The 23999-nt window shown below is 43.7% G+C and overlaps 1 protein-coding gene across 2 annotated transcripts in view; it reads left to right on the top strand.

Moving 5' to 3' along the window:
* The window catches only part of supt5h (SPT5 homolog, DSIF elongation factor subunit), an 80586-nt gene that overhangs the window by 46297 nt on the left and 10290 nt on the right, over positions 1–23999 (top strand). For both annotated transcript variants that reach the window (XM_078533391.1, XM_078533390.1), the window contains 9 exons: positions 960–1106; positions 3384–3530; positions 8212–8337; positions 9906–9990; positions 11925–12035; positions 14581–14683; positions 16524–16651; positions 17701–17806; positions 17949–18107. In XM_078533391.1, coding sequence (XP_078389517.1) covers positions 960–1106; positions 3384–3530; positions 8212–8337; positions 9906–9990; positions 11925–12035; positions 14581–14683; positions 16524–16651; positions 17701–17806; positions 17949–18107 — 1112 coding nt within the window. The remainder of the gene's footprint in view (positions 1–959; positions 1107–3383; positions 3531–8211; positions 8338–9905; positions 9991–11924; positions 12036–14580; positions 14684–16523; positions 16652–17700; positions 17807–17948; positions 18108–23999) is intronic.

Here is a 23999-nt window from a genome sequence, read left to right as displayed (position 1 = left end):
TGGAAGAAATTCCAAGCTGACAGCCTAGATGGCAGAAGCCGAGGTGACCAGTGGCGGGGTGAAGTGAGTCGGGGAAGCACAGAGTTTTTGGGGGTTTTAAGGCTGGAGGAGGTTACAATGATGGGGAGGGCAAGACCATGGGGGATGTGAACACAAGAATGAGAATTTAAAATGAAGAGTTGGTGGATCAGGAACCTATGTGTGTTTGTGAACAGATCCACCTGAGACAGCCCGAGATGGTTACAGCTGGAAGGACTGAGGAACCAAAAGAGGATAAAAATAGTGAAATATGGTGGTTAGAAAGGCTCATGTTTCAGATTTTTGTTCATAATTTTTGAAGGAGCTGATATCAGCAAGCATCTGGATTATAGAGTGAAATTATTGTAATCTTAAACTACTGTAAAGGCCAGAGAGCTGAAGGTTAAGGAGAAAACTCGCTAGGCTATATCAAGATTAAATTGCATGCATGAGTTAGAAATATATCGCTGTTCCTTCACTGTCACTTGGTCAAAATCCTGGAACTCCCTCCCTGGCAGCACTGTGGGTGTACCTACACCACATGGGCTGCAGCAGAGCTACCTTCTCAAGGGCTATTAGGGATGGATAATATAATGGCCTCACCAGCAATGCCCACGACCCATGAAAGGTTTAAAAAAAGAATATCTAAGGCTGGTCCTATGACTATCTTGCATTTCCCGACAGGTCATTAGATGATCATCAGGAGCAGGAATCTTGTTTGATTTTTATTTTATTTCCCTCCTGAATGAGAGGCACTGGGGGCAATTGTAATGCTTCATCTGTTTGACCTTGGCTCTGGCCAACGATTTGTTCAGTTTTATTTTATTCTGTTGGGTGGTACGCAATTTATTTCAGTTGACAAGCTTCATGGTGATGCAGGTTTGAGGGTGCTCGTTATTTTGAGGCTTATTTTTAAGAAATCTGTTCCTCCTGTATTTCAGCTGAAAGTGCTCCCAAGGGATTTGCAGTTGTGCTCGGAGACGGCATCTGGGGTTGATGCAGGGGGTCAGCATGAGTGGGGTGAACTGGTCCAACTTGACCCACAGACAATGGGAGTCATTGTCCGGCTGGAGAGAGAGACATTCCAGGTACGAAATTTAGTTCCTCTTGTGATGTGTTATCTGAGACATTGTCAATTAATGGCAGTTGCTCCGAATTAAACATTGAATACAGTGTCTGTTTATTTTAAAACTATAGGAAGTTTAATACAGAGGTCTTTATTCAATATATTCATGATAGTTAAATTTCTCATGCAAACAATCATATGAATTAGGAGCAAGAGTAGGCCACTCGGCCCCTTGAGCCTGCTCCACTATTCAGTAAGATCATGGCTGATCTGATTGCAACCTTAACTCCACATTCCCACCACCCCTGATAACCCTTGCTCATCACGAATCTCTCTAGCTCTGCCTTAAAAGTATTGAAAGACTCTGCTTCCACCGTCTTTTGAGGAAGAGAGTTCCAAAGACTCATGACCCTCGGAGAAAAAATTTCTCCTCATCTGTCTTAAATAAGCGACCCCTTACTTTTAAACAGTGACCCCCATTTCTAGATTCTCCCACAAGAGGAAACATCCACTCCACTTCCACCCTGTCTAGACCCCTCAGGATCTTATATGTTTCAATCAAACCTCTAAATCTGGATACAAGCCTAGAATGTCCAACCTTTCCTCATAAGACAACCTGACCATTACAGATATTAGTCTAGTAAACCTTCTGAACTGCTTCCAATGCATTTACATCTTTCCTTAAATAAGGAGACCAATACTGTACACAGTACAGATGTGGTTTCATCAATGCCCTGCATAACTGAAGCATAACCTCCCTACTTTTGTATTCAATTCCCTTCACAATAAAATCCTGTCTTCTGAAATACTGACTTTAAAAAAATAAATCCAGTGGAATTTACACTGGGAGCTGGAATACTTTTCATGCATTTTCGACCTGTCACCTTTGCCAGCAGCAAACATTCCTTGCTCAGTCCTGGGACATAAACCCTGAATGTGTACGTTTTGTGCAAAGAACAGTGTTGCGCCGTAACTCTTTTGGAGAAGAATACTCTTGCCATCCTCCGACATCCAGTTAGAATTTTTCCACTTTGCAGAAGAACCATCTCGATGGCATTTGTGAACAAGATTACAAATTGGGAGCAGTTGTTGTAGTAGATCTATGTCCACTGGGAGCTGGGCTGAGATGACACCGTCTCATTTCATGTAACTGACCGCAGAAAAGCAAGACTTTCATCTCAATCGGTTTGCATTGGATTCAAACCCACATTCCAGAGGCCAGCTATATATAGTAAAATGTCCCAAGATACCTGACATGGGCCTTATCAGACAAAATTTGACACTGAGCCACATAGGGAGATATTAGGACAAGCGATAAAAATCTTGGTTGAAGAGGTAAGTTTTAAGGAGTGTCGTAAAGGAGGAGAGAGAGGCAGAAAGGTCCAGGGAGGGAATTCCAGAGCCATAGGGCTTTGGCAGATGAAGGTTCGGCTGCCAGTGTTGCAGGGATAACCTCCCTGAAGCTTATTGTTCACCTAATGGCTACTCTCACCCTCCTTTCAATTTCGATCAACTACTCTTGCTTGCACGTTGCCTACACTGATACGTAGCTTTAATTGACGTTCATGGCTTTATAATTTAGAAACTCGAGTGGATGGAGCTATGCTTTTTGTCAAGTCACCAGCTCTACAAAGTAGTTGATTGGGTACCTGTACAGATTTGGAAATTGCACTTGCATGTCTCTTTCCTGTGTCAGAACAGTTGTCAGGTGTGCTGGGAGGGTCCAGTTGAGAAACGGAAGCAATGAACAGGAGCAAACTTGTCTGCTCGTCTTGGAGTTCCAGGTCACTACCCCACTGCAAAATCACTCTGACCATCTGGATTGTCACTGTGATAGTCTGGATTAGGTTGTTACTGTTGGGAACTCTTTTGTAATTGTAATTAAATGTGGGGTTTAAGAATGAGTGCAATTTACATTCATTATTCGTTGAGCATATTAGCAAAGCAACTGAAGAAATAAATACCTAATTTAATTCTTGTAATGTATGTTCTTTTAAGAAGTGATCAGCCAACATGTAGCTTGTGAGATTTTGGTTTCCGCCTGTTTCTTGGCCCCGAGACACGAAAAGAAAACAAAACAAATTGAGCACAATCCTGACCAAAACTTCCTCAGACTACAGACCTTATGTGAACTTTCTGTACCTTGCACCTCTCTGACTTGCAGATTTTGCTTATTTTTTTATGAGGCGTTTGCAAAAGGCAAATTCTACCCTTTGACAATACAGGTAGAAAGCTGGTCCTCTTATACTTGGGCTGAGAAATGCAGACTCTTTGCTCATTTAATATTTGTCTTTTGTAGGTCCTTAATATGTACGGGAAGGTCATTACTGTACGGCATCAGGCAATAACCCGGAAGAAGGACAATCGCTTTGCTGTGGCCCTGGACTCTGAACAAAATAACATTCACGTGAAAGATATTGTCAAAGTCATTGATGGACCGCACTCGGTAAGGCTTCCTTGTTGGCTTTTTAATAAGATCACAATAGGAAGTGACAGGCAACAGAGGGTAGTGGTGAACGATTGTTAGACTAACAATCGTTCACCACTACCCTCTGCTGCCTGTCACTTCCTATTCATTCTGCCGCAGTCCCTTTTATTCCATGGGTTTCAACTTTGTCAAGTTATGGTGAATCTTTACAAAACACTGGATCAGCCACAACTGGAGTATTGTGTCCAATTCCAGGTGCCACGCCTCAGGAAGCATATGAAGCCATTAGGGTGCAGAAAAGATTCATGAGAATAGTTCCAGGGATGAGCGACTCCAGATAGGTGGATAGATTGGAGAAGCTGGGGTTGTTCTCCTTGGTGAAGAGAAGGTTGAGAGGAGGTTTGATAGAGGTGTTCGAAATCATGAGGGGTCTAGACAGAGTAGATAAGGATGGAAAGGATTGAGAACCAGGGGGCACAGATTTAAGGTGAATGGCAAAAGAACCAAAGGCGACATGAAAACTATTTTTGTGCATTGAGTGGTTAGGACCTGGAATGCACTGCCTGAGTGTGTGTTGGAGGCCAATTGAATCTTGGCTTTCAAAAGAAAATTAGATAATTATCTGAAGGGAAAAAGTTTGAAGAGCTATGGGGAAAAGGAGGTGGAGTGGGAGTTGCTGAGCTGATACTCAGTGAAATGCTGCCTTGATGTCAAGGGCAGTCACTCTCGCTTCACCTCATGAATTCATCTCTTTTGCCCATATTTGGATCAAAGCTTTAATGAGGTCAGGAGCTGAGTGGCAGAACCCAAACTGAGCATCAGTAAGCTGGTTATTGCTGGGTAAGTGCTGCTTGATAGCACTGTCAGCGACGCCTTCCATCACTTTGCTGATGATTGAGAGTAGATTGATGAGGTGGTAATTCACTGGAATGGTTTTGTCCTGCTTTTTCTGGACAGGACATATTTGGGCAATTTTCCACATTGTCAGGTAGATGTCAGTGTTGTAGCTGTACTGGAACAGCTTAGCTAGGGACTCGGCTAGTTCTGGAGCACAAGTCTTCAGTACTACTGCTGGGATGTTGTCATGGCCCATAGCCTTTTCAGTATTCAGTGCATGCAGCTGTTTCTTGATATCCCATGGAGTGAATCAAATTGACTGAAGACTGGCACCTATGATGCTGGGGATCTTAGGAGCATGACCACAAGCTTCCAGTTGCCTGTCATTTTAATTCTCCACATTGCTGCTATGCTGACTTTGTCGTTGTCCTGCTGGAGTGTTCTAGTAAAGCTCAATGCGTGCTTGAAGAACAGCACCTTATCTTTCGACTCAATACTGTACAGCTTTCAGGACGCAACATCGAGTTCAACAACTTATGATCCTCTTGTTTATGTGTGGTTTTTTTCTCTCTTTTTTGTTTTATGTTTTGCTAGGTTGGAATTGTCTTGTTTCTTTATCCTTTCATGTTGCATTCAGATGGCTGCATGTAGCCATTCACACCTCACTTGGACACAACCTTGTTTTTTTACTATATCCACTACCACTCTCTTTGGATGTTGCATCATGAAATATTTTGTTACTTAATCTCTCCTGCCCTCCACCCTATCACAGGGCTTCCCTTTAGTTCTTCCTATTGCCCTCCTCCTCTCCCCCACCCCGCCCCCACTTCCACTAGCTTAAAAACTCTTACATTTCTATCTTTCTGATGACCTAAAACATAACTTTGTTTCTCCCCACAGATGCTGCCTGACCTGCTGAGTTTTCCCAGCACTTTTTGTTTTCCTCTGTTACTTGTTGAATTGTCCACTAACACACATGACTGGATGTGGCAAGCCTGCAGAGCTTTGACCTGATCCAATGGCGGTGGGATTTCTTAGCTTTATTGCATACTGCTTCAGCTGTTTGGTATGCTTGTAGCCCTGTGTTCTAGCTTCACTAGATGTGCCTAGTGCTGTTACTGGCATGTTCTCCTGCATTCTTCATTGAACCAGGGTTGATCTCCTGGCTTGATGGTAATGGTAGAGTGGGGGATATGCCAGGTCATGAGGTTAAAGATTGCGGTTGAATACAATTCTGCTCCTGCTGATGCCCCACAGTGTCTCATGGATGCCCAGTTTTGAGCTGCTAGATCTGTTCTGAATCTATCCCACTTAGCATGGTGGTAGTGCCACACAACATGGTATGATCAGGGTGAAGATGGGACTTATCTCTCTACAAGAACTGCGCAGTGGTCACTCGCACCAATACTGTCATGGACAGATGCATTTGTGACCCCACCCAGAATATATTCTGTGTCCTTGCTACGTTCAGTACTTCTTCCAACATGGAGGAGTACTGACTCATCAGCTGAGTTGTGTCAGTATGTGGTAATCAGCAGGAGGTTTCCTTGCCCATGGTTGACTTGATGTCATGAAATTTCATGGGTTCTGGAGTCACAGTGTTGAGGACTCCCAGAGCCTTTCCATTCGGACTCTGGTGGATCTGTCCTGCCAGTGGGACAGGACAGAGTCATAGAGTCATTTACTGCATAGATGGAGGCCATTCAGACCATCGAGTCCATGCCGGTTCCCTGCAGAAAATTCTAGTCAGCCCCGCACCCCTGCTCAATGCCCAAATCTGCAAGTTTATTTCCTTCAAGTGTCCATTCGGTTTCCTCTTGGAATCATTGTTTGTTTCCGCCTCCATCACTCTCATGGGCAGCGAGTTCCAGGTCATGACCACTCACTGCATAAAAAAAGACCTTCCTCACATTTCCTGTCCACCTTATCTACTCCTGTTATAATCTTGTACATCTCCATCAAATCTTCCCTCAATCTTCTTTGCCCAAGGAGAAGAACTCCAGTCTTTGCAACCTAAACTTGTAAATAAAACCCCTGACCCCCTGGAACCGTTCTGGTAAATCTCTTCTGCATCCTCAAGAGCCGTTGGATCTTTCATAAAGTGTTGTGACCAGAACTGGATGCAAAACTCTAGTTGGGACCTAATCAGAGCTTCGTACAGGTTCACCATAACTTCCCTTTTTTGTGCTCAAGACCTCTATTTATGAAGCCCAAATGTCCTGCCACCTTCAAAGTTGCACATGCACCACTAGGTCCCTCTGTTCCTGCACACTCTTTTGAATTGTGCCATTAAGTCTACCTAGCCTCTCCGCATCCCTTCTGTCAAAATGCACCACCTCGTACTTCTCTGTTTTAATTTCATTTGCCACTTGTATGTTCATTCTGCTCGCAAATCTATATCCTCCTGCAGGCAATTCATATCGCTCTCACTGCTTGCCACTTTTCCAAGTTTGGTATCATCAGCAAATTTTGAAATTTTACTCTGTATTCCAAGATCCAAGTCATTTATATGTAGCAAACAAAAGTAGCGGTCCTAGCACTGACCCTTGGGAAACATCACTGTCTACCACCCTCCAGTCCAAAGAACAACCATCAACCATGACTTACTGCTTTTTGCCCTAAAGCCAATTTTTTTATCCAATTGCACACTGTCCCTCATTCCATAAACCTCAACTTTGTTGACCAGCCTTTTATATGGTACCTTACCAAACACTTTCTTGAAATCCATACTGACAACAACGACCGCAATCCCTTCATCAAGCTTCTCTGTTCATCAAAAAAAGAATCAATTAGACTAATCAAACATGATCTGCCTTTTACAAATCTGTGCTGGCTCTCCTTAATTAACTCGAACCTCTTCAAGTACCTGTTGATTTTTTTCCCATTATTTAAGATTCCAAAACCTTACCCCCATTGATGTTAAACTGACCAGCCTGTAGTTACTAGGATTCTCCTTACACCCTTCCTTGAATAAGGGTGTCACATTTGCCACTCTCCAATCCTCTGGTACCTCCCCTGTATCTAGGGAAGATTGAAAGATTGAGGCAAGCCCTTCCACTATCTCCGCCCCCATTTCCTTCAGCAACCTGGGATGCAAACCATCTGGACCAGGTGACTTATCTACCCTAAGCATAAGCAGCCTTTCCAAAATCACCACCTCTTCAATTTTCACACTATCCACTATCTCTGCTTCTACCAATGTTTTGTCAGATTCTTCTTCCTTACACAATGAAGGATATTGATGGAGGTGTCTGAGACACTGGCTGTAAGTTATGATTTGGTGTGTATGATTGTCAGGTTGTTGCTTGACTAGTCTATGGGACAACTCTCCCAATTTTGGCGCAAGCCCCTAGATAGTAAGAAGGACTTTGCAGGGCAGGGTGTGCCATTGTTGTCCTTTGCCTTTGTCCTTTCTGGGTTGTTTGTCAGGGCTTATTCCCTATCAACTTTTCTGTAGTGGTTCAGTACAAATGAGTGGCTTGCTAAGGCTGTTCCAGCGGCCAATTAAGAATCAACCACATTGCTGCGGGTCTGGAGTCACGTGTAGGTCAGACCAGGTAAGGATGGCAGATTTTCTTCCCTGAAGGGCCTTGGTGAACCAGGTGGGTTTTTATGATCACTGAGTCTCTCTTTTAGTTCCAGGTTTATTAATTGAATTTAAACTCTACCAGCTGCAGTGGCTCCAGAGCACTAACCTGGACCTCTGGATTGCTAGTCCAGTAACATTACCACTACACCATCGTTCCCCCTGAATTGCCCAGTTTCTGTACTTAATTGAAGTCTTGTGTATCTTTTGCTGAAACGTGCAGACAAACAATACTTAACAGAATTTGTATAACCTTCAAAAAAATGTATCCCTCAGGGTCGTGAGGGTGAGATTAGACACTTGTATCGTGGCTTTGCATTTCTACACTGTAAGAAGTTGGTGGAAAATGGCGGTATGTTCGTTTGCAAAACTCGACACTTGGTACTTGCTGGTGGTGCAAAGGTAAGGAGAGTAGTGTTGTACAATCTTAATAAAATCCTGGCATTTCTGCTTTTTAAAAGAATGGCATTCTGTTTTTAAAGTAAAGCTAGGAAATTACCTGTGACATTGCCGATTGTAAGTTTGTAGATCCAGAATGATGTAGGTGTTGATGAGTCTCCCATATCAATGCCATCTAATGGGAAGAGCTTACTATTACATCATGACAGACAACTGTAAACTTCACATAGAAAATTTCTATTCCAATTATTTAAATAGGTGGTTTGAAAGTCAAATGCTGTCGTAAACATTGTCAATATTTGCGCCATGTTTGACAAAAGGTGACAACAGGAAGTGACCCGACTCACTGGATTTAGTACCAGTTCTTCATTGTGGACTGTTATGTTGTAGAGAAGTCTAGCTTCATATTTATCTCCCGTCTCTGTCAGTGATTCCACGTGCTGCCGGTGTTCTTCTTTGCTGGCCAGCAGGACCAACGTGTGAGCAATTTAATGAGAACTTCATGTGCAACTTTTATTCAGCTCCCATGCGCAAAGAGCCTGAGACTGAGAGCCGAGGAAAGTGGGAGTGTTGGAATCGGAATCCCAGCTCTTGGTTACACTGGGAATGTTGCCTCTTGTTTATTTTTAGCGAAAAGGTTATTCTGAATTTGAAGTGAATTTCCAATGGTCTGTAGAGAAATCTTACTTGCAACTTCTTTCCAGCTTCTTATGATTCATGGAAAGTTAGAATGATGTCTGCTTCCTTGTTCTCTGTGATAATTCATGTGATTGCACCATGGGCGTCTCCTTTGCCCAAGTGTGTGGATAGAAAATATTTAACTGAATCCATGCTAAGGTTGGAAATGAAAATATGTTTATTGTCAGCTGTGAATCCATTCGCACTGCTGCCACATACGTGTTAATAAATGGCCTCGCTGTCTAGAACTTGGTGCAGGAAGGAAACAGAACTGTAGTTGTTCACTGTTGTTCTTTCAATTTGTCAAATGACCCACTTGGAACATAAAAACAGGAGATGCTGGAGGTCACTCCGAATCTGACAGAGAGACTGGTTAATCTTTGGGCTGGGGTTCTTCATCAGGACCCTGCTGTCCATTTTCAATAGAGAAGTGATTTTCTTTTCGGAGATTTTGGTGTTGAGATTGCTACTCTGTTTATGTAGGAAGCTGACCCCTCTGACCAGAATGACTTTTCAGTTTTCTGCTGGCCTGTGCTGAGTTAACTTCAGGCAGCGATGTGCTTGGCACGTACAATTGGTATGGGAGATTGCAATCCCCGTGGAAAGAAAGTGGACATCAGGCGATTTCTGAGTTTGGGTTAGCTGTGCTCTAATGGCCTCGCTCTCTCAGCTCACTCAAAAACAATGGCTATTTGTCCAAGTTATTGGAGTGCGCCAGATACTGTAGAACTGTACTGAACATGTTGCCCTAGTGTGGAGAGTAGGGATAAGAGTTGTTGAGAAAGCAAATGTCTATTTTCTTTTTTGAAGTGGGAGTTGCCCCTTGAACTTGCCTGACAATTAACACAGATGGTCCCTTTTATCAGTTAATTTTTTTTTAATGTTTATTGCAGCCAAGGGACGTTACAAATTTCACGGTGAGCGGTTTTGCCCCAATGAGCCCCCGCATCAGTAGTCCGATGCACCCCAGTGGTGGAGGTGAGTGAAGTCTCAAGTCTGAAACTTCTGCTTTGGTGGAACATGTGCTTTTGACAATCAGGACTGAGCACAAATGGATTGACATAGTTATGTGATATTGCTATGATTGGATGATTTCTTGTCTAAGGTCTATATTCCATTAGTGTTATACAGTGCAGTTTTTGCCCTTTAGTCTGTTAAGTTTTTCTAGTTTTCTTAGTTTTGCATGAGTAGCCACAATTTTTTAATGGCGGGCTCTGTTGATTGCTACACTCAGGAGATATTAGTGACCAAAGGCTAGATCAATGAGGTAAGTTTTAATGAGCCTTAAAAGGAGGTGGGGAGGCCGAAAGATTTAGGTTAGGTTATGGCCTAAACAGCCGAAGAGACAGCAACCAATGTTGAGGTGAAGGAAATCAGGGATATACAAGAGGCAAGAATTGGAGGAATGCGGTGTTGGAGAAAGTTACAGAGATAACAAGTGGCGAACCCATGGGGTGATTTGAACACCAAGATGATGATTTTAAAATTGAGGCGTTACCAGATCAGGAGCCAAGAACACAAGAAATAGGAGCAGAAATAGACCATATGACCCATCGAGCCTGCTCCACCATTCAGTACAATCATGGCTGATCTTGGGCATCAACTCCAACTTCCTGCCTGCTCCCCATATCCCTTCATTCCCTGAGAGACCAGAAATCTGTCTATCCCAGCCTTAAATGTACTCAATGATGGAGCACCCACAATCCTAAGGGGTAGAGAATTCCAAAGATTCATAACCGTTTGAGTGAAGAAATTTCTCCTCATTCCAGTCATAAATGATTGGTCCTTGCCCTGAGATTATGCCCTGGTGTTTTATACTCCCCGACCAGAGGAAACAGCGTTTCAACATCTACCCTATCAAATCCCTTTAGAATTTTGTAGGTGTCAGTGAGATCGCCTCTCATTCTTCTAAACTCCAGAGAATATGGGCCTAATTTACTCAGCCTCTCATCCTAGGACAACCCCCTCATTTTAGGGACCAAATTAGTGAACTGTACTGTCTCCAAAGCAAGTATATCCTTTCTTAAATATGGAGACCGACACTGCATTCAGTACTCCAGGTATGGCCTCACCAAAACCCTGTGTAATTGTAACAAGACAGAATAGTTAGTCTTCCAGAAAAGAATGGTGATGGGACAAGAAAAGAAATAAAAGATGTGCCTAGAGCATGTGTGCTGCTGCCTGAAAGAAAAAAATAAGAAAAATCGAAATATACAAAGAAACGGAAACAAAATGGGCATCAAAATTATGGTCTGAAACTGTTGAACTCGGTGTTGAGTCCTGAAGGCTGTAAAGTGCCTCATCGAAAGATGAGATGTGTAATTCTGAACTGTTATCCACATATGTTTAAAACAAAAAGGCTGATGAATAAATAATAATAATACACATTTGCCCTAACAATGAAATTCTTTTTCAAAGTGGTTTTCCCTTATTTATACTGTATTAAATTTCCAATTTGTATTAACTGAACAATATGTGTAAGAACAGCGGAACTAGTTTCAAAAAAGACAGTCATTTTGGAGATTAAGCCTTGTTTCCTAACTACCAGCTCCTAAGTTCGAAGCCCAGACTGGGCTTTGCGATGATTCCTACTATTCTCAATAAATAAGTGGTCTGAAATCCAACTTAATGCTGGATTTTTGGTGTGGCCAGTTCAATAAGTCTAACTGCAATGTTAAATCAATATTTAGTATGTAATGTTTCAAATATGTTACTGTCCACATGCTCTTTTGTTAAAGTTTTATTCTAATTATTTCAAACCCTTTGACCCTTGGTAATTACATTTCTCCAATGTGTAGCATCATATGCTGAAGCCTGGGACGTGTCTATGCCCTTGTATGTGTGGTATTATTTATTATTCATTGGCTTCTGCTTTTCCACAACTATGCAGAATAAATTATTTCATTTTTCAGCCCCTCGGAGCGGTGGGTTTGGAGGACAAGGTGGAATGGGCCGTGGTCGAGGCCGTAGAGATAACGACCTGATTGGACAGACGGTTCGCATTTCACAAGGACCATATAAAGGTAAGCTATGAAACAGAGAGGCTTTCTTTTTGGAAATAGGACCAACTTGTGCTGTCTGTTCAAGGCAATGTGCACAACAAAATCTTAACAAGCCGCCTCGTCCATAGTTGTTCCTGATGTACAATACTATGATTGCTGTCTCCTCAGTGCCAGCTTATGGCCAGGTTCTTTAGGTCGGTGAGCGGGGGGGCGGGGCCTGCTCGCCGACGCAGGATGACGTCAGGCGGAACTCCCGACATCACCCCACGTCATTTCAATTTTCAGGTCGGCGGGGGCGCAGCCGAATCAGCTGTGTGCCCGCCGACCTGTCAACGGCCAATTGAGGCCATTTAAAAAGTAATTGAGATAATTAATGGACCTGCCCGTCCAACCTTAAGGTCGGCGGGCAGGCTGGGAGTCTTGGCAGGCTTCAGAGAAAGCATGAAACCTCACCCACGGACGAGATGAGGTTTCATGAGGGTTTTTAAAATTTTAATAAATGTGATGGACATGTCCCAACTCATGTGACAGTGTCACATGAGGGGACATGTCAGGGAAATTTTATTTTTGCCCCTTCACCATTTTTAAATTTGGTGCTGATCTCCCTGAGGCAGCACTTAGCCTCAGGGAGGTGAGTGCGCTCTTTCGTGCGCAAGCGTGAAAAAGCGCACGCTCGGCTGAGGGAATCCTCCGCCCGCACAGGGAATGGATAGGCTTCCTGGTGGATGTCACGCTGGGCGGGCCTTAATTGGCCCACCCACGTAAAATGGTGGCCAATCGGAGGCGCGCCTGCTCCTGCACATCCCCCCCACCCCTAACGGGGGGAAAATTCTTCCCTATGTTTCTGTTTTTGCTTCTTTTTTTAAAGCCTCAGAAATAAAATCCTGCAAACTTTAGAGGTTCTCCAAACAGCCGATTAATTAGAGTGTAAAAACCCTGATAGTTTTAGGCAATGGTTTTATCGATGATGATATTCGCTGCTTTCATCCCTGGTTTACATTAGTAATTACCAGTAGCATCTTAACGATTGAAAGTCGAGATTGTTCCCTTTAACTCTTGGTGCCAATTATCTGTGCGTCTCAGTACCAGACCAGGCGGCCATCAAGAGAGGGAGAAAATGGTTCAGGAGATGACCATTCAGCATTCAAGTGGATCATGATTGATCAGTATCTTAACTCTGTCACTTGCCCGGGTTTTATAACTCTTAAGTAGATTTTTGTTTGACAGGATATTATCTCAATTTTGAAATTTTCAATTGACACCCCACCCCCCGGGCAGCTTTCGGGAAAGAGGTTTCCACTGCCCTTTATGTTAAGGTGGGGGAATCTCCAGTTTATTAGGTTCAGATGTGCATCTAAAATTCAAGTTCAATAGAATTATTCTGAATTGTATCTTTTTCAACTGCAAACCTCTTTTCTCGCTAGTATGCCTGGCTGGAGTGATACTGGCTGGGATTCTGTCCGAGCGACGGGGTCACGCCCACTGGTTGGAGAACCGGCGGGGAACCCCCATCAGTTCTGTGGGGAGGTTCAACGGAATTAAGCGCTCTCCAGGCACTCAAATGACCACCGTCGGGCCTTCCCGGCGGGTGAGGTCCCCAATGGGTGAGGTCCACCCGCCAGGAGCTACCGACAATCAGAGGCAGACAGATCCTTGTGCAGTCAGCGCCGACGGGCAGCAGGTCTTGGATCCATGTGGGACCCCAGACCAAAGTTGAGTGATGGCAGGATGGGAATGATTGGAGGGTTGTGGTGGTGGTGGGGAATGGGTGGGTCAGAGGCAAGGGCTTTCAGCAGGCACCCCCTCTTCCCAACGCTGGGTGTCTTGATCAGGCACAGAGTGCCGACTACGAGGGACCTTGCCCACCTGGACGCCTGCTGAGCAGTCTTCTGAGAAGTCAGGAAAGCCGTGCAGCTCAGATTTAATTCCTGAGCCTCCACTGAATTGTGCTGAACTTGGGATAATGTGTGTCATTTGGCTCACTTAGGAGCCTAATAGGCATCCCACTGCCGGCAGCCAGGAATCCTATGTCAGCCCCTTCTACTCTCCCGATTAAGCCGGGAGAGGTTTTGCCGCCGCTGGGAGACTAGCGTGGGGCTGGCTGCTATGTTTCCCTCCACAATCAGCTGCATTAAATCCAGCCCACTGAATGCCTCAGGGTTTGTAATTGGTAAAAGAGTTTCCAATTAGTGAGCCAATTTGCCCAGAGAAGTGGAATATTTTTTCCAGAAGTTCAGCATGGAAACATTCCTTACGATAGTGTTTCATTCCTGTCATTTAGTTGGGCATTATGAATTTCTGTACGTTAGATAGAGTGTTGTAAAATACTTGCACCCTTGAGCGGACATGCATCACACTGCTGTTTCTGTGTGCTGTCACAACAGGGGAATACTTCATATATGAGCACCATGTAGCACTTTTATAAAGAGCCCATTAGGATTTTGCTACAATTAATGTACAGGATATATCTTTGCTTGCTCAGTGCCTAGAATTTGGGTACTACAAGAGAAGTAATTCAGTCCAGTATTACAATGCTCAGGTAGCACTCTCTCTGTAATTGTAACAGGTTACATTGGCGTAGTAAAGGATGCGACAGAATCCACAGCTCGGGTTGAGCTTCATTCCACCTGTCAGACCATTTCTGTAGATCGCCAGCGCCTCACTACAGTGTAAGTATCCAGTTTTGGACAAAGAGGAACTGAATTTTGAGGGTGACGAGTGTGTCTGGTATGAGGACCAGATGAATGAAGTCAAATTGACTGGATTCTATTTTGTACTAGAACAGCAACAATAGCACCTTTGACGTAATGAAGTGTCCCAAGGCACTTCACAGGAACATTATAAAACAAAGCGTGATACCGAGCCACATAAGGAGATGTTAGGTCAGATGACCAAACATTTGGCCAAAGAGACAGGTTTTAAGAAGTGTCCTAAAGGAGGCAAGCGAGGTGGAGGAAGGGCATCCCAGAGCTTGGGGGCCTAGGCAACTGAAGGTGCAGCCACCAATGGTGGAGTGATTAAAATTGAGATGCTCAGGAATGACAATGTTAGAAATACAGGTCCCTTTAAGAGTAAACCAGGACAAGCCTCAGAGTGAATTGAGAGCAGGTGTTGCTCATTGAAGCCTGTACTTGAGAGCCAGGATTTTTCCCAGTAGTTGGGCTTGCATCTGGATAGGGCAAGGATCCAGAAGGGAAGAGTGGAAACTGGTATTGGTACAGAACTATAGTTTAATAATAAAATAGTTATTATTCACAGAATGTCTTCTGCTGCCTGATTTGGTAAATGTATTAAACAAGCCAGAATTAGAGAAGAACAGTTATCTTCCAGGGTTATGGTGCGGGAGGAGGTTACAGAGATATGGAGGGGTGAGACAATAGAGGCATTTGAAAACAAGGATGAGAATTTTAAAATCAAGATCTGGCTTGACCAGAAGCCAATGTAGGTCAGTGAGCACAGGGCTAATAGGGATACAGGACTTGGTGCAAGTTGAGACAAGAACAGAGTTTTGAATGATCTCAAGTTTGTGGAGGATAGAATGTGGGAGATGAGCCAGAAGTGCTTTGCAATAATCAAGTCTGGAGGTAATGAAGGCTTGAATAAGGGTTTCAGTAGCAGATAAACTGAGACGGGCAAAGTCAGGTGATGTTCCTGAGGTGGAAGTTGATAGTCTTCAGTGATGGCATGAATATGTGACTGGAATCTCATCTTGGAGTCAGTTGTAACACCAAGGTTGCAACAGGCTGGCTTAAATCTCAGACTATTACCAGGGGGCAGGATGGAGGCAGTAGCTAGAGAAGGAAGTTTGGAGCAGGGACCGAAACAATGGCTTCGGTCTTTCCAATATTTAATTGTATTTACATTTACCCTCATCGTACCCTGATGGGTATAGGCCGCAAACAGTGAGAGAGAGAAGATGGCTGTGGTTCTGGGAAACGGTGTATTTCCATCTTGGGGTTTGTCTGTCCTGTCCCAAGTTAGGAGAATAGCCTACTCACGTTCACTGTCGAGACTTACAAACGAATAGTGACTGCTCAAGGTGGATGCCTGGCACCTGGGGAGCTGAACCCAAACATGTTTATGAGAGGGGTGGAAACAAAGAAAAGGGTCAGGGGAAGAAGTGTGACTGGCAATTCTTAAAATGTTGTTTATATTAAATGAAACACTGGAAAGTTATTGTTTGTATTAATATTTTTCTACCTGGAGTTGATCGTTTGTTGTCATTGTAGCCTTGGGGGTTGTCGGCATCGTCTTGTTTCCTCTCTGGTTTTCTTCAAGCCTCCTTCAGTCCATGTCTCAATGTTATCCACTATCTGATTTTTTTTTCCTTCTTCTGTTTCTTTTATCCTCAATTTCTCCTTTAGATGTTGCCAGGACAAGGTTGTTGGGCCTTCGTTTCCAATGTCCGTACTTGGCTGTCTTTCTCTCTCTAACCGTACTTAGCAGCCCTTTTGATGCCTGTACTATTTGTAAGGGAAAATACTAAATGATTTAATGTTTGAATTTCAGGGACTCGAAGAAGAAGGGTGGCTTGACATCTGCTTACAGTCGTACCCCAATGTATGGTTCCCAAACCCCGATGTATGGCTCAGGGTCTCGGACACCCATGTATGGCTCGCAGACACCTTTACACGATGGTAAGATCACTTGACCAGATACAGTGTCCTGGCACTGGCTGCCCACGAGGGTGGTAGAAGCAGAGACGATCAATGATTTCAAAAGAGAATTGGATGGGCATTTGAAGGGAATAAATTTGCAGGGCAAAGGGTATAGATAGGGAATGGGACTGACTGGATTGCTCTACAGAGAGTTGGCACTCAATGGGCTGAATGGCCTCCTGTGTTGTAAATAAGTCTATGACTCTAGTGTCTTTTTATCCTTTTCAATACTCATTTGCTCAGTGATCATTTTAATTTTTCTGGATTCAAGTGGCCTCATTATGAGGAATTGAGGTACTACAGAAGGGTACTCTGAGGATGCTTGTAGACATATCAATCAATGCCAAACTTACTTGAAAGCTAGAATCTATTGTGATGTGTATGAACTACAGTTATGCAGACAAGAAAATCAAAGGCAGTGACCTAACAATTAATTCAGAATCTAAAGATCTCCATGTTTATCAAGAGGGGCGGAGCTCAATGCCCCAGTAGTTGATGTGTGCAAACCCAGACCAGTCCATACACGCTCAATGTGGCCTAATTAATCCCATTATAGAAATTATCAGGTATAATTTCCATTTGTGCCGATTTGTTCAAAGGTGTATTTATTTCCCTGGCTATCCATCTTTGACCATCTGGTGACAAGCTGTGATCTGTACATCTGATTTAAGCATCCATTGGAGGAAAAGATTTCTGTGTATACAAGGAGATTTCAAAGGGAAAATTGGTTTCCGAGGACGTGAGACAAGTGGTTAATTTTTTTTTTCTCGATCTTTAAACCCTGAATCTTTTGTAAGAATGAGCCAAGTCACCCGTGTGTTAGCTGAGGCATGTCTGGAGGGTGGATGAGAGCAAAGAAGTGGGAGCACTGTATTGGATGTTGCAGGATCCTCCATTGTTAAAATCATTGCAGAATCTTCACAACAATTTAATCTAAACAATCAAATGTTGAGTCCATTCTCATTCAGTCCTGCAATTGAAACGGTAGAGAAGATCAGTATGTTTCAGACTTATTTCCTTGCTTCTAGGAAGTCGAACTCCTCATTATGGCTCCCAAACACCAGTTCACGATGGGAGCAGGACACCAGGGCAAAGCGGTGCTTGGGATCCTAATAATCCCAACACGCCTTCCAGGTTAGTAGCACTGAAACCAAAAGCTGTACAGTTTAGCTTACAGCAAAGGTCATCTTATAGAATGATGCCTTATTTTTTTCACAAGATTTTTGGTGCATTTTCTTTCTTTGCAAGTCTAATTTTCTACTCTTTGATTACACAGGAATGATGATGAGTATGATTTCCCTTACGATGATGAGCCCACCCCATCTCCACAGGCGTATGGTGGAACACCCAACCCACAGACTCCAGGCTACACGGATGTACCATCTCCGCAGGTTAACCCCCAATATAACCCTCAAACACCTGGAACACCAGCAATGTAAGTACTTGGAAACTCGGTTGGATAATTATAGCATCAGACATTCATTCCCAGAAGATGATATACTTTTTCTGTTGAAGTACTTTCCTCTATCTGTAGGTTACGGGGCACATAGATAGAATTTACCACATGTAGAGGCAGATACTAATTTTCTAGTAACTGGTGTATGTAGGAACACAGGAGCAGGAGTATGGCATTCGGGCCCTCAAGCCTGCTGTGCCAATTAACTAGATCATGGCTGATCTTATACCTCAACGTCATCTTCACGCACTATCTCAGGACCCCTTGATGTCATTGGTATCGAGAAATCTACTGACCTGTACTTGAGCCTTCACAGCCCTCTGGGGTAGAGAATTCCAAAGATTCACCACCCTCTGACTGAAGAAATTCCTCCTCGTCTTGGTCTTAAATGGCCTACCTCTTCTTCTGAGATTGTATCCCCTGGTAAAAGACCCCCAGCTAGGGGAAACATCCTTCCTGCATCTACCCTGTCAAGTCCTGTAATAATTTTGTACACTTCAACGCGATCACCTCTCATTCCTCTAAACTCTAGAGAATACAGGCCCAGTCCCCTCAATCTTTCCTCATAGGACAATCCCACCAACCCTGGGATTAGTCTGGTGAAACTTGATCCTTCGTTGCACTCCCTCTCTGGCCATTAGATCCTTCCCTGGGTAAGGAGACCAAAACTGCATACAATGTTCTCAGTGTGATCTCACCGTGACCCTATAACAACTCAGCACAATTCCTTATTCCTGTACTCAAATCCCCTTGCAGTAAAGGTTAACATAACATTTGTCTTCCTAATTACTTGTTGCACCTGCATGTTAGTTTTCAGTGACTTATGAACAAGAACACCCAGGCCTCTTTGGACATCAACATTTCCCAATCTCTCTCCATTTAAGAAATACTCTGCATTTCTGTTTTTCCTACCAAAGTTGATAACTTCACATTTTTCTACACTATACTCCATATGCCATGTCTTAGGCCCAATCATCTTCAGCTGATTCATCAATGACCTTCCTTCCATCATAATGCTAGAAGTGGGGGTATTCGCTGATGATTGCACAATTATCAGCACCTTCACAATGACTCAGATACTGAAGAAGTTCATGTCCAAATGCAGCAAGACCGGAACAATGTCAAGGCTTGGGCTGACAATTGGCAAGTAACATTCGCGCCACACAAGTGCCAGGCAATGACCAGCTCCAGCAAGAGAGAATCTAATCATCACCCCTTGACATTCAGTGGCATTACCATCTCTGAATCCCCCATTATCAACATCCTGGGGGTTGCCATTGGCCAGAAATTGAACTGGACTAGCCATGTAAATACTGTGGCTTCAAAAGCTGGTCAGAGGCTAGGAATCCTGTCCACTATCCTGTCAACTATCCACAAGTCAGGAGTGATGGAATACTCTCCACTTGCCTGGATGAGTGCAGCTCCAACAACATTCAAGAAGCTTGACACCATCCAGGACAAAGCAGCCCTCTTGATTGGCACCCCATCCACAAACATTCATTCCCTCCACCACTGTCACACAGTGGCAGCAGTGTGTACCATCTACAAGATGCACTGCAAAACTAGCCGATTCTCCTTAAACAGCATCTTCCAAACCCACAACGGCTACTATGTAGAAGGACAAGGGCAGTGGCCCGGTGGTAACACCACCACCTGGAAGTTCCCCTCCAAGTCACTCACCATCCTGACTTGGAAATATATCACCGTTCCTTCACTGTCGCTGGGTCAAAATCCTGGAACTCCTTCCCTAACAGCACTGTGGGTGTACCTACACCACAGGAACTGCAGTGGTTCAAGAAGGCAGCTCACCACCACCTTCTCAAGGGGCAATTAGGGCTGGGCAATAAATGCTGGCCCAGCCAGCGAAGCCCACACCCCATGAATGAATAAAAACAAAGTTTCCTTTGTTTAGATTAGAGACCATAGCTTCAGATTGAACTATATCATTTTCAAACTCAATGTAAAATTGTATCATATTATGGTCACTGTTCCCTAAACACTCCTTTACAGTGAGATTATTAATTAGCCCTTTCTCATTGCACAATAGTAGATCTAAAATAATAAAATAGTCCGTTCTCCAGTTGTTTCTTCAACATACTGTCCTGGCAAACCATTGTATATACGTTCCAGGAATTCGTTGTCCTCAGCATTAGTGCTCAATAGGTTTACCCAGTCTATATGTAGATTGATGTCCTCCATGATTAGTGTATTACCCTCATTACATGCACCTCTAATTTCCTGATTTATACCATGCCCTCTATTACCATCATTATTTGATGACCTGTGAACAACTACCAAAGTTTGCTGCCCCTCGCTGTTTCTTAGCTCCACCCAAACTGATGCTACATCTTGATCTTCTTACCTAAGGTCTTCCCTCACTAGTGTACTGATCCTGTCCTTAATTAACAGTGTGACCCCACCTCCTTTTCCTTTTTGGCTAGGCTTCATGAAAGCAGAATACCCTTGAACTTTCAGTTACCAGCCATGGTCATCCAGCAGCAACGTCTGCATAATGGCAATTAGATCATATCTTGTGCCGTCAATTCATCTACCTGTTTCGAATACTGTATGCATTCAGGTAGAATTTCTTTCATTCTAATTATTTTCGCAATCTCTAGCCTTAACTGCTGATGCTCTGTCCCTTCCTGACACACTTTGATAACCATTTCCCTTATTGCTATCCTGCTGTCTTACTTTCTGCTCTCTCTTTAGCTTATCACATCTTCCCTCACCCTCACGATTTAGTTTAAAGCTCTCCCTACTGCCCTAGTTATATGACTCCCAGAACACTGGCCCCAGCATGGTTCAGGTGAAGACTGTCCCAACAGTACAGCGCCCACATTCCCCAGTACTGATGTCAGTGCCCCAGGAGTCGATTCCCATTTCTCCCACACCAATCTTTAATCCAAGCACTTAACTCTCTAACATCATTTACCCCAGGCATATTTGCCCCTAGCTCAGGTAATAATCCAGAGATTATTACCGTTGAGGGTCTGCTTTCTAATTTAGCCCCCTGCTGTTCATACTTTCTAAGCAGAACCTCCTCCTTAGCCCTACCTATGTCGTTGGTACCAACGTGGATCACGATGACTGGATCTCCCCCTCCCACTGAAAGTTCCTCTCCAGTTCAGAGCAGATGTCCTTAACCGTGGCACCGGGCAGGCAACACAGCCGCCTGTACTCACGCTCTCGACTACAGAGAACAGTGTCCATTCCCCTGACCATACTGTCCCTTACCACGGTCACATTCCTCTTCGCTCCCCTGACTTGAATGGCATCTTTCACCATGGTGCCGTGGTCAGTCAGCTCATCCACCTTGTCATCCTTCTCCTCATCCACACAGGTAGCAAGCACCTTCTACCTGTTGGACGAAGTCAGGGGCTGAGGCTCCTCCATCGCTACATGCTGGTTCCCCTTACCTATCTGACTAGCAGTTATGACCAACTCTTAAGGTTCTGCCTAAGGGGAGTGACTGCCTCCTAGAACGGTGTCCAGGTAACTCTCCTCCTCGCTGACGCCACGCAATGTCTGCAACTCAGACTTGCTCAGCAACTCTGAGCTGAAGTTGCCTAAGCTACGGACACTTTCTGCAGATATGGTTGTCTGGGATTGTAGTGCATTCCACAGATTCCCACAACAGGAAAAGAGGCCCACCCGTGGCTAACATAAGAAATTAAGGATAATATTAGATCCAGAGAAGAGTCATATAAAGTTTCTAGAAAAAGTAGCAAGCCTGAGGATTGGGAGCAGTTTAGAATTCAGCAAAGGAGGACCAAGAGATTGATAAAGAGGGGAAAAATAGAATATGAGAGTAAACTTGCAAGGAACATAAAAGCTTCTATAAGTATAGAAGATGAAAAAGATTGGTGAAGACAAATGTAGGTCCCTTGCAGTCCAAAATGGAGGAATTTACAATGGAGAACAAGGAAATGGCAGAGCAATTAAACAACCACTTTAGTTCTGTTTTCAGAAATGCTAGGGAATCGAGGTTCTAGTGAGAAGGAGGAATTAATGGAAATTAGTATTACTGAAAAAACAGAGCTGGAGAAATTAATGGGATTGAAAGCTGATAAATCCCTAGGGCCTGATAATCTACATCCCAGGGTACTAAAGGAGGTGGCCATGGAAATAGTGGATGTGTTGATTGTCATCTTCTTCCAAAATTATTAGATTCTGGAACAGTCCCAGCAGATTGGAGGGTGGCAATTTTAACCTCACTATTTAAAAAAGGAGGGAGGGATAACACAGGGAATGACAGACGGGTTAGCCTAACATCAATAGTAGGGAAAATGCTAGAGCCTATTATAAAGGATGTGATAACAGGACACTTAGAAAATATCAACGGGATTAGACAAAGTCAGCATGAATTTATGGAAATCCTGTTTGACAAGCCTACTGGAGTTTTTTGAGCAAGTAACTAGCAGAATAGATAAGGGAGAACCAGTGGATGTGGTGTATTTGGATTTTCAGAAAGCTTTTGATAAAGTCCCACATAAGAGGTTAGGGTGCAAAATGAAAGCACATGGGATTAGGGGTAATATATTGGCATGAATTGAGAATTAGTTAGCAGACAGGAAACAGAGTAAGAATAAATGGGTCTTTTTTAGAATGGCAGGCGGTGACTGGTGGGATATAGCAGGGATCAGTGCTTGGGACCCAGATATTCACAATATATATCAATGATTTGGATGAAGGTGCCAAATGTAATATTACCAAGTTTGATGACGACACAAAACTAGGTGGCAATGTGAGGATATTAAGAGGCTTCAAGGCAATTTAGATAAGTTGAGTGAGTGGGCAAATACATGGCAGGTGCAGTTTAACGTGGATAATTGGGAAGTTATCCACTTTGGTAGGAAAAACAGAATGGCAGAGTATTATTTAAATGGTGATAGATTGGGAAATGTTGACATACAAAGGGACTTGGGTGTCCTTGTATACCAAGTCACCGAAAGCAACATGCAGGTGCAGCAAGCAGTTAAGAAAGCAAATGGTATGTTGGCTTTCATTGCAAGAGGAGCAAGGATGTCTTACTGTAGCTATACAGGCCCTTGGTGAGACCACACCTGGAGTATTGTGTGCAGTTTTGGTCTCCTTACCTCAGAAATTATATACTTGGCATAGAGGGAGTGCAGCGAAGGTTCACCAGACTGGTTCCTGGGATGGCAGTGTTGTTGTATGAGGAGATATTGGGCCGACTAGGCCTGTATTCACTGGAGTTTAGAAGAAAGAGAGGAGATCTCATTGAAACATATAAAATTCTGACAGGACTGGACAGACTGGATGCAGGGACGAAATTTCCTCGAGCTGGGAGAGTCTAGAACAAGGGGTCATAATCTCAGGATACGGGTAGGCCATTTAGGATTGAGATGTGGAGAAACTTCTTCACTCATAGGGTGGTGAACCTGTGGAATTATCTACCACAGAGGGCTGTGGAGGCCAAGTCACTGAATATATTTAAGAAGGAAATAGATTTCTGGACTCTAGAGGTGTCAAGGGGTATGGGACCAGAGTGGGGGTATGGTGTTGCAATAGAGGATCAGCCGTGATCATATTCAATGGCAGAACAGGCTTGAAGGGCTGAATGACCTGCTCCTATTTTCTATGTTTCTATGTTACATGCTGCAGTCATGGCACACCATCAGCCCTGCCATTTCTGTTCAACCTTTATTTATTTAATTAGTCAACTGGTAAATAATTTACACAAGTGAAGTAGTAGAAAGTTGCACTCACTTAGCTTGGAGACAAGAAAGGAAACTCGCCAACCACTGGAGGCTGGAAAAAGTAAGAGAAGGAGCACCGAATTCCCACCTGAAACCAAATTCCCAACTACTCGCTCAATCTACGTCTCACTCGGATGTTGTCGTGTGT

The sequence above is a fragment of the Cetorhinus maximus genome, chromosome 32, assembly GCF_964194155.1.
Source record: "Cetorhinus maximus chromosome 32, sCetMax3.hap1.1, whole genome shotgun sequence".
NCBI lineage: Eukaryota > Metazoa > Chordata > Chondrichthyes > Lamniformes > Cetorhinidae > Cetorhinus > Cetorhinus maximus.
Note: the sequence above shows the minus strand (reverse complement) of the source record. Positions and strands in the feature narration are given on the sequence as shown.